This window comes from Aulonocara stuartgranti, assembly GCF_965226115.1.
Source record: "Aulonocara stuartgranti genome assembly, chromosome: 1".
Classification (NCBI taxonomy): domain Eukaryota; kingdom Metazoa; phylum Chordata; class Actinopteri; order Cichliformes; family Cichlidae; genus Aulonocara; species Aulonocara stuartgranti.
The window spans coordinates 6,283,308-6,298,758 of record NC_138939.1 but is presented as its reverse complement, the minus strand read 5'-3'; the positions used below and the strand labels follow the sequence as shown (position 1 = coordinate 6,298,758).

The 15,451-nt window shown below is 40.7% G+C and overlaps 1 protein-coding gene across 4 annotated transcripts in view; it reads right to left on the bottom strand.

The window, feature by feature from the left end:
* Positions 1–3,689: 3,689 nt before the first annotated feature.
* cep89 (centrosomal protein 89) overlaps positions 3,690–15,451 on the bottom strand; it is a 52,561-nt gene continuing 40,799 nt past the window's right edge. For all 4 annotated transcript variants that reach the window (XM_082526160.1, XM_082526159.1, XM_082526158.1 and 1 more), the window contains one exon: positions 3,690–4,619. In XM_082526160.1, coding sequence (XP_082382286.1) covers positions 4,491–4,619 — 129 coding nt within the window. In that variant the 3' untranslated portion in view covers positions 3,690–4,490. The remainder of the gene's footprint in view (positions 4,620–15,451) is intronic.

Sequence of the window (15,451 nt, the reverse complement as noted above, 5' to 3'; positions counted from 1 at the left end):
TGTGTGGATCAGCATCCTTGCATTCCAAAGGTTTCTCCATGTAATGATCTGCTAGGGAGTGTGGGGGGGCCACAGCCCCGTCCTCCAGGGTGTGAAGCGGGTATGGAGGAGATCAAAACTCCAGACATCCAGAGGCCCCCAGAACACAAGAGACCATGGAAGACCAACAGAGGGGCAGCCGCGCCACTGTCCCAGTAAGAGCTGAGGAGAGTCCCAGATGAGGGCTCGCCCAGCAGCCGCGGAGCAGAAGTCAGGGGGAGTTGCAGTGACGCGCCCGTGAGCTCCGCCGGCCCCCAGCTGCGCCTGAGTGACCGAGCCCTAGGCCGAGAGGCCGGGGGCACCCCACCTCCAAAGGGGCCCGAGCGAGCCCCAGGCCCCAGGCCCCGACAAGCGGCCGCCAAGGAGTGAGCCGGTGTGTACCCGGACGTGATGGTGCTTTGTTTTCTCTATTATTATGTTGCTCTTTGTTGTTTGCTGTCTCCTCTGTTTGTTTTTTTTGTTTGTTTTTTTTTTTTTCTTTCTCCATACAGGTGACCCAGGAGTTCTTTTTTTTTTCTCTCTCTTCCCCCCCCTTCTCACCGTCTCTTCTCCTCTTTGGTTTTCTTTCTTTCTCTCCCCCTCTCTCTCTCATTCATTCCCCCTGTCCTATTTATTAAAAAAAAAAAAAAAAAAGACAAAGGATGAACTGAAGCTCTGCCATCACGTAATGTAGCATACTGCTGTTTCTGATGTCATTTAAAAAAAAAAAACAAACAAAAAAAAACAAAAAACTGTTTCCCACTTTTTCTTTGGTCATTTTAGCCTTTTTGGCCAGGGTGAAGGGAGTATCTGCCATCAAACAAGAAGACAGCCGCATGTAGCTATGATGATGTTTGCTAGTTCACCTTACATGCATTAATGTAATAACGTGGTTAGCCTACTCAACGTAAATTACACACGAACAACATTAAGCTACTCATGCAGAGAAGAACGGCTGCTGCTGCATCATCATCCTCATCATTTCTGCTACACTGGCAGGGCTAGGGGCCAGGACTCTATTCTTCGGGTTTTTGGGGGATGTTGCTCCGGGTCCGATAACTGGCAACCCACCCAACGTGCACGGTGTGAGGTCTCGCAGCAAGCTATCAAATACAGCGCATTTCTCGGCTTTTAAAAAAAAACGCGATGCGTCGCCAGCTGTTTAATCGGATTCTTGGTGTTACCTCCTTTGACAGTATCACAGTATCAGCTTAAAGCACTTGTTGCAGGCTGCTGAGTTTGCATATTTTGCTGTGAAGTACAGCCAGACTTCTGACCGCTTCGCCTTGGACATTTTTAATCTGTAGCTCTGCTCTAACAGAACGTACGTACCTGGCCCCGCCTACTATCCTCGGAAACGTAAAATGATTGGCTAGAAGTGTATCACAGCTCAGGGAAAAAAAGCACCGAAATAAAGCACCGAAATGTGCGCTGCTTTTCGGTCTGGTTACTACCGTTTATGTCAGAACCGGTGCCATTATGGCACCGGACACCGGTACCCATCCCTATTCACGACTCAGCAAATCAACTCCCAATTTAGCCACGAACACGTTCACACAAAGGGGGGTCGCTGCTGGCAGGATATAACCAATCACGAACAGGGACAGGATCAGAGAACTTTCAGAAAATTAGAATTGCAGGCCCGCAGATTAAAAGCACTAGTTGCTGCAAAAAAAAACAACAACAACAAAACTATTTCGACATAGTCACATAAGAAATAAATCAGAGTACACCCCGATCATGCACATTCCCAGCGATTTTAAATACCATTAAGGAGCTTCTCGAAGCCGCTGTCCTGGCAATAAAGCACTAGTAAGTGTAATTACAGGAACAACTCCATTATTTATATTTATTCTTGCAATTTTTCCTTATGCAATGGATGTTTAGTTTCAATATTCCAACAAAGAAATTCTTCAAACTGCGGCCTTTCTGTTGTAAACAACAGGTTGTCTACAAGACTTCAGTGCGCTTTTAGGGTCATGCTCGTGCAAACATCAAAGGGATAACACGGTCTCTCAAGACCTCTTACCCCCCACACAACCAAATCCGCAGGATGCTCCACACGTGCCGACGCCATCTTCCGTGTAGTGATGGGTCGTTCGCGAACGAAATGGCTCTTAGAGCCGGTTCTTTGACGTGAACGACGCGAGCCGGCTCCTTATCGCGAGCCGTCACGTGGGGTTTTTTTTTTTTCTTTCTCTCAGCCTCTCTCTCGCACTTTTTTTCCGCTTCACTCTGCACGCGAGCCTTGTGCTTTACGCTGGGCAGAGGGGGGAGGGGCGGTAGTTACACTCAGCACAGGAACAGAGCCAGAGAGAGAGAAAGAGAGGCAGGGACAACAACATTAGAAAGGTATAGTAATCATCCACAACTATTTTCGGTTGCAGATGATAAAGGATTGAGAAAGTTTATTCATGCAGGTCCATATGACAGAGAATATGCATGTTCTTTTAGTTTTCATATTATAATTTATATTTAATTGTGTTGTGGTTTGCAGTGTTTTGTGTTCTTTTCACTTTAAATTTGTGAAAGGAAAAAGCTGAAAATTTAAATAGTTAAAACTTGAAATGTGAATAGTTGATTTTTGTATTATATGATTTATTTATTAAATTTTATGTGGAGTGAATAAATAAAAGTATATTTACGGTGGCCCCTAGAGACAAAGCACATACAAACTTCAAATCACGTACGAACTCTGAAGCATGTACAAACTCCAAAACACGTAAAAACACGTACAAACTCCGAAGCACGTAAAAACTCAGAAGCATATAAAAACTCAGAAGCACATAAAAACTCAAAACACGTACAAAAGACAACAGAAGTGCTCCAGGATGCTGGGCACAGTGTTGAGCCTTTGTTATCTTGTGGCTACACAAGCCAGCAAGTACCAACGACCGGATTTGGTGTGTGGTAATAACAGGTAAATGAACTTTTTTTTAAATTATTTGAATATATATATGAGTGCCTGTGTATAAATACACAAACAATACACACATGCTTTCAATTGTGTGATTTAAGTGATCTAGTAGCTCTGCTTTGGAAGTTCAGTTCATGCTAGAAATGTGTTTTGGAGTTTATACGTGTTTTGTCTCTAGGGGCCACCGCATATATTTATATATAAACATATATAAATAAAACCACTTGTTTTTACGTTAGTAATTCCTTTTGTGCATAATTTTATATTATTGTTAATAATAAATTAATTAAAGCAACAAAACAACCTGAAGAGCCGGTTCGGAGCCGAAAGGGCCGGCTCTTTTTAGTGAGCCGAACCGAAAGAGCCGGAAATCCCATCACTACTTCCGTGAGAGGTGATTGGTCTGTAGGCGGCGCTTTTATACTAATCGATCGATCTGCAGAGGAGGTTTGGTAATAAGGCTACCTTATCTGTGAGCTACATGGTCTTTAAAGCTATGTAGTCTTTTGCAACAGACAAGTGACTTTGGGAGGGATGTATCATCAGCTTGTTATATTTGCCAGTTTTGTTGATATTAGGAAGGAGAATCGTCAGATTTTTAAAACATAGTAACTAGTAAGGAAAAAGGATTATTCTAAGTTTGGATTGACTGATCAGGATAGAATAATCCCTGAGGACTGCTCATGGATGGATGCCATCAAATGAAACATAGATGTGAGACGACAAGTGCGGCTTACCATGACTCAAGTCCAGCCATAAAGAAAAGAAATAACTTCTTTATTATTAACATGGTATCTGAAGGGTCAGTACATTGCTGTTTGTGTAATGAAAATACAACTGCAAGTCCAAAACAAGGTCTGTAAAAAGTCTGTAAATAACCGCGTATATATGCACAATTCTACATGAAAAAAAATTGTGCCCTTTTGTCGTTTTAATTTTGTGGGATTCAAACAGTGTCAGGAAAGCGTTTCTCATTCATTGTATAAAATGTAGACCCGCAAATACATGACAGTAAAAAATGCTGTTACTACATTTGTCCAGCAGATGGCAACCTTCGCTTAGCAACAAAAAAAGTAATAACCACAGAGTGCCACTTGCAACTCTTCACTATCCTGTATGGCACTATACTTTGCATGTTTTATAAAACCCTGAGAATAATAATTTAAAAAATACAAATATATGCTAAAATATACAAAAGTCATTCACTTCTAGAAATAAAAGTTATCCAAGATGCTTTTCTTTCCATCACTAGTGCCCAAGCCAAGTCTTCCTCACCAGCTTGACTGTGTTAAGTGAATACTGTTTCTGTCCATGTATTGCAAATATTTCCATCCACCAGACAGATTTCAGGTATCACTCAGATAGAACAACAAACTGACACAAAGGCAAGCTGCTGGATGTCTGCAGGCTGACATGATGACTATAACAAGTTGACAGTTATCTGAGCAGTCTATTTTGAGCAGACAGGCACACCTGCAGGTTATTGCTCTAGGTATTTCAGCAATAGAAATCCAGCCCATGCTTGTGCTGCTGCTGCTGGGAGGATGTAGTGATCTCATCTGGAGCATGAGCAGGCCAACTGTGGAGGTCCCCAGTGAGTTTGGAATCCAAAAGAGTCTCCCTCATCTGTTGGTTCTCCCTTGTTGCTGCCTCCCACACCACCTCCAGCTCTTCCTCTATCTCCCTGCAGGTGCGAAGAGAGGAGACAAGAAAATGAGTCAGACGATCCATTTGTCCATCATTCTACATATTTGATAAGTTACAGTATTGTGAAATAGCAATAAAGTTACACAATACCAACTGGACCTGTGTAAACTGAATTTACACCCCTTGGCAGCTAAAGTGGGCACACAGGTCTGATCACTCCCACCCCTGCTCAATCAAATCATCACCATTTTTAGAAACATGGATTTGGTTTACATTTGTCAGGAGCAGGAGGAATCTGAATTTTGTCAGAACACACCTAGATGATCTTCAGATTTTCATAGTTGAACTGTTTGGATGACAATGGTCAGGATTTTCTATGAGTCGTGTTGTGGCGAGTGCCGTACTTTATGCTGTTTCATGCTGGGGCAGCAGGTTGAGGATCGCAGATGCCAACAGACTCAATAAACCGATCAGTTACTGGCCAGTAACACTGTGGGGGTGGAGCTGGCGTCAGAGAAGCGGATGTTGTCCTTGATAAGGACAATGCTGGACAATACCTCCAACCCACTCCATGACGTACTGGCCAGTCACAGGAGCACAGTCAGTGAGAGACTGAGATTAGTCAAATGCACCACTGAATGACACAGGAAATCATTCCTGCCTGAGGTCATCTCTCTGTACAGTTCCTCTATCTAAAGCCCAAGTACACACTGCAATCGTTGCACACCATTAATATCGCATCCTCTACAGCAATAATAAAAAGTCAAAATGATAAGAGGGGCACCTCAGTGTCAACTGTATACATTTAATTTTAGTATAATAGCATATAATAGTATAGTAGTGTAATATACTGGGAGATTTGTAATTAGAGCTTTTTTGCTATATTTTGTATTATTTTATTTAACTTAGTTAGGTACTGTTCTTAGTGTCATGGAGCGACTGTGACAACATAATGTCCTCCGGGATTAATAAAATATTCTGATTTTGAATGTTGGGCTGCTTTGCTCCTTTTGCTATGACTTTCCGTAACTTTAAGGCACGAAAAGAAAAAGCACGCTCTCCAATTGTCTTTTTTCTGTCTCTAGGAACCTTTAGAAGGCCAGAGTGCTGAGATCGTAGAGCACGGGATGGAACGCAAAGGTGTAAAAGGTCGGAGAGGTATGAAGGTGCCAATCCATTTGAAGCCTTGTAGGTGAGCAGCAGGACCTTAAAATCTGCTCGAACCTGACAAGGTAGCCAATGAAGAGATCTCAGTACAGGGGTAATGTATTTCCCGGTTCTTGTTATAATGCGAGCAGCTGCATTTTGCACCATCTGTAGACCTCTAAAATTTTCTTTGGTAGCCCAGAAAGAAGAGCATTCATGGACAAGAACCTCTGCAGTGTCGCTTGACAAAACCTGTCTGATTTTGGCTATGTTCCTCAAATCATAAAAGGTGGTCTTTGTTATCTCTTTTACATGAGACTTGAAGGAGAGCACCACGTCAAACCACACGCCCAAGTTTTTTACCTTGTCCCTGCAATTTATGACATTGTCTCAATTTTCAAGATGAAATTTTGCAACAAGTGCTGAAATTTTTGTGGTCATTGAAGGCCATTGATGGTCACTCTTTTTTCTTCGTGTTAAAACTCTGGTAGCGACATTTTGAATGACATGCATTCTGTGTATGCTAAAGCCTGAATAAAGTCCACTATGGTAATCAAGTCTGAAACAAATAAGAGGATGGATGACCTATTCTAAATCGGACTGTGACAGGAATGGCTGAATTTTTTACATGTGTCTAAGAAGAATTAAACAGAAATGCATGATATTAGATGCCTGTATATTAAACAAGAGCTCAGAGTCTTTTCGGGTTTTGAGCCTCTTTGCAAACACAAAGCTCAGACTAGAAGAGAGTTCAATACTATTTCTGTTGGAGGAAGGTGTAATTATGATTATTTCAGTTCTGGAGTCATTCAGCTTAAAAAAACAACAACCAGATTCAGAAAGAACTTTGAATCTCTGTGAGATCAGCACGAAATAAAGTCAAAAAGCATAAAAAACAGAAAGAATGTCAAACAGTTTTTCAGTTTTGCAGCATCAGTTTTCAATAAAATAATGGCTAATCAAGTGAAGTGGAGTTGGCATTAAAGCAAGAAACTGAAGAATGAAGGAAAATGTTTAAATACAGTGAATAATGGCACGTTTGTATATAATAATAAGCAAGGAAGGGGCTTTTCTTTTCGAAAACACTATCCAAAACAGACTGTAGGTTTCTACCGTAAACCTGTCATCACCATCGCAGATAATGGGGATGCAATGGCTGCGGCAACAGTCCTCTGCTGTCCTTACATCACTCTGGGTTGCTGGGAAGTGCATGCTTCATCTTCTTTCTCAATTATATCTAAAGCAGCACCAGAGGCATTGTATATTATGATTGAAAAAGAGAAGCACACATAGCACCCCATCAGAATGTAATAGAACAGAAATGTAGTTGTTGGTTTGGGTGAATTTCACAGTGCAGGCACTCCAAAATGAAGAGTATACTGTGCAAATAGGAGTATGCATTAAGATAGATTGAGAATGTGTGGAAAATCAGTGCTTTGTAATAGAAAGGTTAGCTAAAAAGGTATTGTTATAAATAAACATAAAGCAATACAAACTGCAGCTACTGAAAAGCTCATTAAGTTAAATGGACACCTCTCCATATTAGATAGAAAATGAAACATTACGATCTCTATAAACACAAGATTCACTGTGGGGCTTTTAGTCAAGAACTAATTGAAAAAATCCATCAGTCGTGTGTTTATGCATGTGTGTGTGAATGTATAAGCCTGAAGGTTAATGCCAGCAGTCATATCAGCAAGGGTTTAACATTCAGCTGATCACAACATTAACTGCTTACAATCCAAACAAACATGGGTATAATCTGAGGACTAAATGTCTTCCTGATCCATTAATGACAGCAACTGCAATCGATTGCACTGACAGTTTAAATAAGACTTTGATCCTTTTTAAAAATATATATTCTACACACGAATGCCCAATTATTTATTCATGTGAGTCTAGCCTGCCATCTGATGTGCATTCTTAATGTCAGCAACAAGCCAGCAGTCAAATTAGAAACGTTACACAAACAACAGGTGATGTATTTGGTATATTGAGAGTGATCCTGGATCTTTTCTAATGGAAAGAACTTATAGCAGGAAAAGAAAACCTGAGTTAAAAGATAACAAGATGTGAATCAAATGTTCTGAACATGTAACAGATATTTTTTTTAAAACCCATAAAAACAAAAAAATACTAGTTGCTGACCAGATGCATTTTTCTGTTGCTATACAAATATACATTAACTAGAGCAAACGCTTTTTAAAGGCTCAATACTGCAGTGACTGAGCATCAGGCTTTACGGCACTATAACTCTCTTCCTTCTGCGATTCAGTAGCAAAAGTTTATAACCAGATTGACCTATGATGTGTTTAATAAACAGCCTCTGGTTGAACAGTCAGTTAATTAGACTGTGCTGATAATCAGGGGCTTTCGACAAACAAGCACGAGTGTTATAAACTTCATCACTTTCTGTGGCATCTGGCCGGACTTGGATTAGACATCACAAATCTCACAAGCACACAGAGAGCTACCTTCCTCAATTAGAGATTATAAATAAAACATAAAGCTTTTAAAATCAGTCTCCCTGAAGGCTTTAAATCGCATTGACCACAACACTTACCTCCATGTCAGTAGGGATTTTTTTTTTTTTTTTTAGTTGGAGCAGACGAGCACTTCCTCATGAAATTAACTCACCAGGCACAATGCAGGAAAAAGTGGAGTGTTTCTAAATAAAGCAGCAATCACTCTGCTCGGCCAGGGTGTTATATTGCATTTAGATGATATGGGAATAACTGTCAGAGGGAGATGATTGTTGGCGGCTCAGATGTGGCAACATTCACGCATTCAACACCGAAACAAAACCATAAAATTTGACTTTTCTGAAGTATTTTTCCAACTTTTAAACACTCAAAGTGAAGATGACTTGTTTGCCTCATTAGCTCAGTGTGAGATGTGGTGACATTTGAGTTTGGTCACAGCACGGGTACAAAATGAGCAGTGTCAGTCCAAAAATGTAGATGTGGTCTGCCTGTAGTGAGGGAAAAAACCCCATCTGAGTTCATTTCCCACTAACTGAGTTTGTTTTCTGTGCCCAGGGAAGTTACTCGGTTCAGCCTTTCATATGTAGCTGTCAGGCTTCTTAGAAGAACCTACTCTAAATTGTTCTGCCTAACCATCATGTGAACAACAAAAATAAATAACCTCAATATTTCTTTAGCTGTTGGTTTGCTCTACCAAGCAGGACAGCTGTTTATGATTTGATTGATTTAAGATAAGATACCTTTATTAGTCCCACAAGGGGAAATTTCATGTTAATGTTGCCGACCTATTGCACGCAATGGCGGCGCCATCTTACCCTCCGACCATACATACATTACACAAAAACATCACATGGGGAAGACAGGTCAGAGAGGTATAACAATGCAAAATGTACCACATGAGGAAAGATAAGGAGAAAAAAAAATAACTCCCCCCAGACTGAGCTTCAATAGGGAGATCAGTTTGAGAACAGAAAAAAAAACACCTCTGCACATAGCACATGAAAAAACTCTTAATACACCAAAGAAACACATGACAAGCAACAGGGATGGGTAAAGGGTGAGAGACAGCCAATGTAGACAGTACATCCGGGCCTGCAGCATCGGAGGGGAATAAGCGTTGAAGGCGTTTGGAGGGGTGAGTGTACATCTGCATGTGTATATATATATATGTCTGTGTGCGTGTGTGTGTGTGTGTGTGTGTGTGTGTGTATGTGTCCAGATTTGATACAACATTTATTAAAGAAAATAAATACTGTCTTTATGAACCTTTACTTTCTTTAGATTTTGTTCATGTTATGCGATATTGTTGAAAATATGCACTTTAGATGCACCGATTAGACTCCTTTGTGCATTAGCTGTATTATGTTTAGATCTCTGTTTGAGCTTTAGGCAGGACTGTGGGGAAGCACTTTAACCTTAGCAAATGATCATAATTTGAAAAAAAAAGTCAAACTAATACAAAGCAACTCAAGGTCTGCATCAGCAAATGAGTCAGTGTGTCTGGTTAAAAGTTGTAAAGCAGGTGTGTATGGTCTCACGTTGTTTGTATCTTTTGCACTCTGACACTTTTCCAGTTGATGCTGTGTCTGACTATACTGTGCACATGATGACAGTCTGACAACCTTAATTTGCTTGTGAGGACCATATAAGATGCAGCAAAGCTTCAGAAATAAGCCTAAGTAGAAGTTACTACTGGTACTCTGGGTTAGCTCCAAGTGTACATCAGAACATCTCTCTGAAGTCCACCACTGAAGTCTGGTTGCCTTATGTTTACCTGTAAAAGACAGATCAATCTTTTGTCATTGTAACTGTTTTATCTAAGGAGCTTGTAGAGAAAAGTGTTTGGACTTCTAAGAAGTCCAGATGCTTTTCTTTACAAGCTCCTTAGACTACGATGACCTGGATGACTGACAACCTTCACAGACATAACTGTTTTATCATATAGTTTCCGTTCCAGCTCTCACTAGAGTGTCTTTGCATAATTAACACCTCAAGGATCTTATCTTATATCTGGTCTCATATTAGGCCTTTGATTAGCAACTCAATCAATTTTCTGCCTGAAACAAGCTCATTTAGCTATTCTCCCTTGAAGGCCACCCTCCCTTTAAGCCTGCTTTTTTCTGATAGGCTGCTCCTGACCAAAAAGAAGGTTTGAACTGTAAGTGGGTGGGGTTTCTGTGTTTCTGGGACATGGATATCTCTTTCACTGACAGACAAGAGTAGACCAAAACTGCTGAAACAGCACAACAGTTATAAAGTTATCTGCCTGTCTGATTGTGAGTGATGGAAAATTAAAAAAAGAAAGAAAGAAAGAAAAGAAAGTGCAATAGATCCCTTTAAATCTTGTTTCAGGCTTCTTCTTCTTTTTTTAAATTCCCAGCTGTGTGAGTTTCCTACTGATTGGTGACTTCTTACTTCTAGATGACTACAGTTCTGGACAAATCTATGATCCTGGCGGTTCATCAAAAGCCTATATATTATAAAAGGCACACATAAAATTTTTATAATGACCAATTTTCCCTGCAATTTTAAAGGCAGGAAAAAAAAACCCTCCAGACTGTAAATTTATCTTGAGAACATTAACTTGACTGTGAAGAAAAAAAATGATCTCATTCCTAATTAACAATGTTCCTCGGAGTGAATGACTTTTGCTAAAAAACACTTTGTCCTTTGCCTTCGGTGAGTAAAGACTCACACGTCTGCTAATTACCTCCAACCCAAACAGTTACCTGGGGCAACAGCTCTCACCGCTGCTTCCTATGAGGCTACTCACTACTCACACAGAATACAAAGATTAATCTTGGTGCTACAACAGATGGAAAATTCAATAGGAGTGTGTATGTTTGGTGGGATAGCTGCAGGAGCCAAAAGCCACACAGATGCAGTCTGACCTATTGTATTTAGCAAGGCTTAGCAGTAGCTCTGCCATCCCAGAAAACCTCCATTACAATAATAGCTTCAGTAAGCTGTCGCTATATCAGGATTTGGTCTGTTGCTCTGCAGCAGAACATCTCACTCCTTACCTCCCCCATCCTGTCTCAGTCAGCGAAGACACTAACATCATTCTGAGTTATTCTGAGCTGTTGGGGATCATAAGGCAAATAAGGCAGAAAGACAGCTACAGGGAAAAACACTAGCATCTCTCCTTAATTATGACTTTAAGCAAGTATTTTGTCCTTAACTAAAGAGAAGTTAGTCACAGCAATACAAATACATATTTACAAAATTTTACTCATCCAGATAGATATAAGTTTTAATTTTTCATTGATCATTAAAAATAAAATCAACCTATTATAACAAACACTGCAAACCAATTTAAAATTTACATTATTTTGTAACTGAAAACCAAAAAAACCCCTGAAGAAATGGCATCTTGGTGTTGAGTTGGGTTGGGTTGAGGTCTACAAAAGGTTATGGATTTTCTATGTCAGCTACATGTACAGTTTGGACTACAAAAGTATCACTGCTGTGTGTCATTAACAGTCCTCTTTCACTTCATGCTTTAGGCTGGAAAACAAATTGCAAGGAAAAGAAACTAGATTTAACATAGGTTCCACCATAACAGCGGTCTCGAACTCCAGGCCTCGAGGGCCGGTGTCCTGCAGGTTTTAGATGTGTCCTTGATCCAACACAGCTGATTTAAATGGCTAATTTACCTCCTCAACATGTCTTGAAGTTCTCCAGAGGCCTGGTAATGAACTAATCATTTGAATCAGGTGTGTTGACCCAGGGTGAGATCTAAAATCTGCAGGACACCGGCCCTCGAGGCCTGCAGTTCAAGACCCCTGCTCTATAACGTTCAACCACCTGATGAGCCACTAAAAGCATAAACATCTTGGTCACTACATGATCCTCCTGAAATACACCACACCTTTGTGCCCAGAACCATGTAACTCAAGAGGAACAGAGAACCAGCTATTATCCCCTCTGGTCCTTTACTCTGCTGGATAAAGCAGATTCAGAACCACTCGTGAACCTGATAATTAACTACTGCTAAAAAATATGTTTATCCACATTCTTGGACATAGGCATTAATTATGCATGAGTCTCCAAGTGTGCACAACATTAACATAAAATAATGTCAGCAATTTACACTTCTCATTTTCCCACGAGTGAAAACAGGAGAGATTAATGCTGCATCAGACAAAAAGTCGAACCGACTTTAGATTAGCTGTTGTAGTTCACCTGAACCTAAAGCTAAAACGATGCTTAAACTCAATTCAAAACGGAATCTATGGCTATTTTACAACATAGCATATGACAACAAACTCAGTGTAAACCCATTCTCAGGCAGTTCTTAATCTATTGCATCATTTCCAAACAATTATTCATCACTGAGCTCAAATCCACCCACTCAAAATCCTGAAAAACATGCTAAAAATATGTTTTATCAACAAACACCAAACAGTGAGAGCAGATTATGCATTCAGGTCTTAGCTAGAAGGCTGCAGAAAGAAATCAAACAAAAGCTGAAATGTTTGTTGGGAGGAAGCTAGCTCTATAAGGACTGCTCTTCTATGTTCTGCTTTTTTGTGGCTGGATATGGCGAAGACAGGACTGCATTTAGAGGGGAAAAAAGTGATCTGAAGACTCAAACCCCTCCTGAGCTCCTGGAAGTCTCAGGCAATGCAGCTTCCCTGGAGGCTACGCAGAACTCAGCATGCAGGCAGTAATCACAACTTATCAGCATCTCTGCTGCTGTATCATGGGCAGAATACAAAGCAGTGGATCAGAGAGAAACGAATGAAGCAGAGATAGATTTTCTTCTGTTCAGTTCTGAGAAGTTTGTCTTCACCCTAGTCAATTCTCATTTAAATCGTCTCGTAACGCTCAAATGGAGAAGAAGGTACTTCTGGTTTTTTAAATCACCAAGATTTTACTCACCATCAGCTATTGCCACAATAACACATTTTATTCTGTGCCACCATTTGGAGGTCAGTCATAGATTCATTCACATGCACTCTGATGACTGGGTAAAGCTGACTCAAGGGTATCTGCAGTTACTCAAAGGCAGTGGTGCAGCGGTTTGTGGTGTGGTAAAGCCAGTAGGTTAGTAATGTCTGTGTTAATGTGTACAATTTGTCATTAAGATGCCCTCAGGGCAGACCAGGACAGGATCTTCTAACAATCTGATTAGCTTGCTTTCATTTGATAGCAGCAGGCAGCTGGCTCAGAGACTGAGCTAAAAACAGACTAACAGGGGAATAAAGGGGAAGCGGTAGATTGTTTCAGGAGCATCAGAGTACAAAGACTCAGTGTTCACTGGGTGTCGTACTACAATAGTCTAAAAAGAACCAAGAATATACGATCAACTACTGTATACACGAAATATTTACTAAATACATAACGTAAAGTATGTGCTGACATGTTCTCAATCAAATAATATCATATTTACTGAAAATATATTGCTTCAGGCAGTATTCATGTGAATCCTGTTAAGAATCAGGTGCAGTTTTTCCACCCTAAGCAGTCCAGCGTCTGTGAGCACTGTGTACAACTGTGGGGTTGGTGGTAACGTTGGAAGAAATTGCTCATCCTGGGGAGGGAGGGAGGGCTAACTCATTTTATGTGAAGGGAGGATTTTAGAACAGAGCTGTGTGATCTGCTGTTTCCACCACTTTACAGAATGTCAGCATGTATGTCCTGAACCCAGTGATGAAAGAGAAAAATGCACTGTACACATACATACACTGGACAGAACACACAGATATACAATGACATAGGACACTGACGAGATGTTTTAAAAAAGTGATATTTAAAACCTTTTTTGGCTGCTTGTGTTTACAGCTTGCTGTGAAGTTGATACTATTTACTCTAGGTAGGGTAGGAGCGTGAGCAATTATCTTAGCAAAGAGATACAAACATCAGCAAAGGTATCAGCTTTAAATGGTCATATCAACAAAATCACTGTAATGTAAACATTTACTGTCTTACTTTATCTTCTGAGGGGAATAGTTTTGGCTCTAAATGCTTCATTATACTTGCAAGAGAGCTAATAATGGTGTCTGAGGGCCATGTGGCACTGAGCAGGCATCATAACGCGGGTCCACATGTTCTTAAACTACTGAGACCAAACTAAAATTAAAGATATATGGGGTCCAGAGAGTAATGGTAAATGGCCTTTATTTGTATAGCGCTTTTACTAGTCCCCCCTAGGGACCCCAAAGCGCTTTACACACCCAGTCATCCACCCATTCACACACTGGTGGAGGCAAGCTACAGTTGTAGCCACAGCTGCCGTGGGGCAGACTGACAGAAGCGAGGCTGCCATATCGCGCCTGGTGTTGGCCAGAATATGGCCAACACCAGTAGGCGAAGTGTCTTGCCCAAGGACACAACGACCGAGACTGTCCGAGCTGGGGCTCGAACCGGCAACCTTCCGATTACAAGGCAAACTCCCAACTCTTGAACCACGATCGCCCAAGATGTGGCTGTAGGAATTGCCCAATGTGGATCTGTGGACAAGGAATGTCTCAGTTATGGGTAATGACTTTTTTTTTTTTGAATGGAATACTTTTAATTGTGGACAGACCTACTGTCTGCACAAACATGCATGAGGAGACATGGCTGGCCCATAAAATTATGGCTACATTATGGAAGCAGAAGAGTCAACAGTGAGGTAATGAACCTAGCAGAATGAAGCCTGGTTACAACCATTTATTGTCTTGAGTGGAAGAAGCACAGACAATTGAGTAATATAACTGGGTGTTCAATGCAGCGTCACCTATTCACATTGTAACATTATGTACACACCCCCAGAACAAAAAGCTATACAATAAATCAGTATTGCACTAAACAGTGTTTGCATCTTGCTCCATTTCCACACGTCAGTGTTTTTTCAGTGTACTGATAAGCCCTATTGCGACTTAAGAAATGATATTGCTTCTTTTCTTCAAATTTTCATGTGAATATTGTGTATGTCTGTGCTGTTATTCAGTGCTTTCTAATAAACGATTAAGATGTTTGATCTCGCACGACTGAGCGAATACAGATTTTGACTCGATTAATAACAGGGACACAGGGCCCGATGGGCGTCGTCACCACCTCACACACACACCGTCACTGCCTCTGCTCTTTGTGTTGCTGCCATTTCACAGATCGGGAGGGCTGACACACACACACACACACACACACACACACCATGAAACTTTACCAAAAAAAGAAAATAAAGTGGTCTCTGACAACTCTATCAACATATAAAAAGAAATATTCTAAATACTTTTGGCATCTTCAGTTTAAT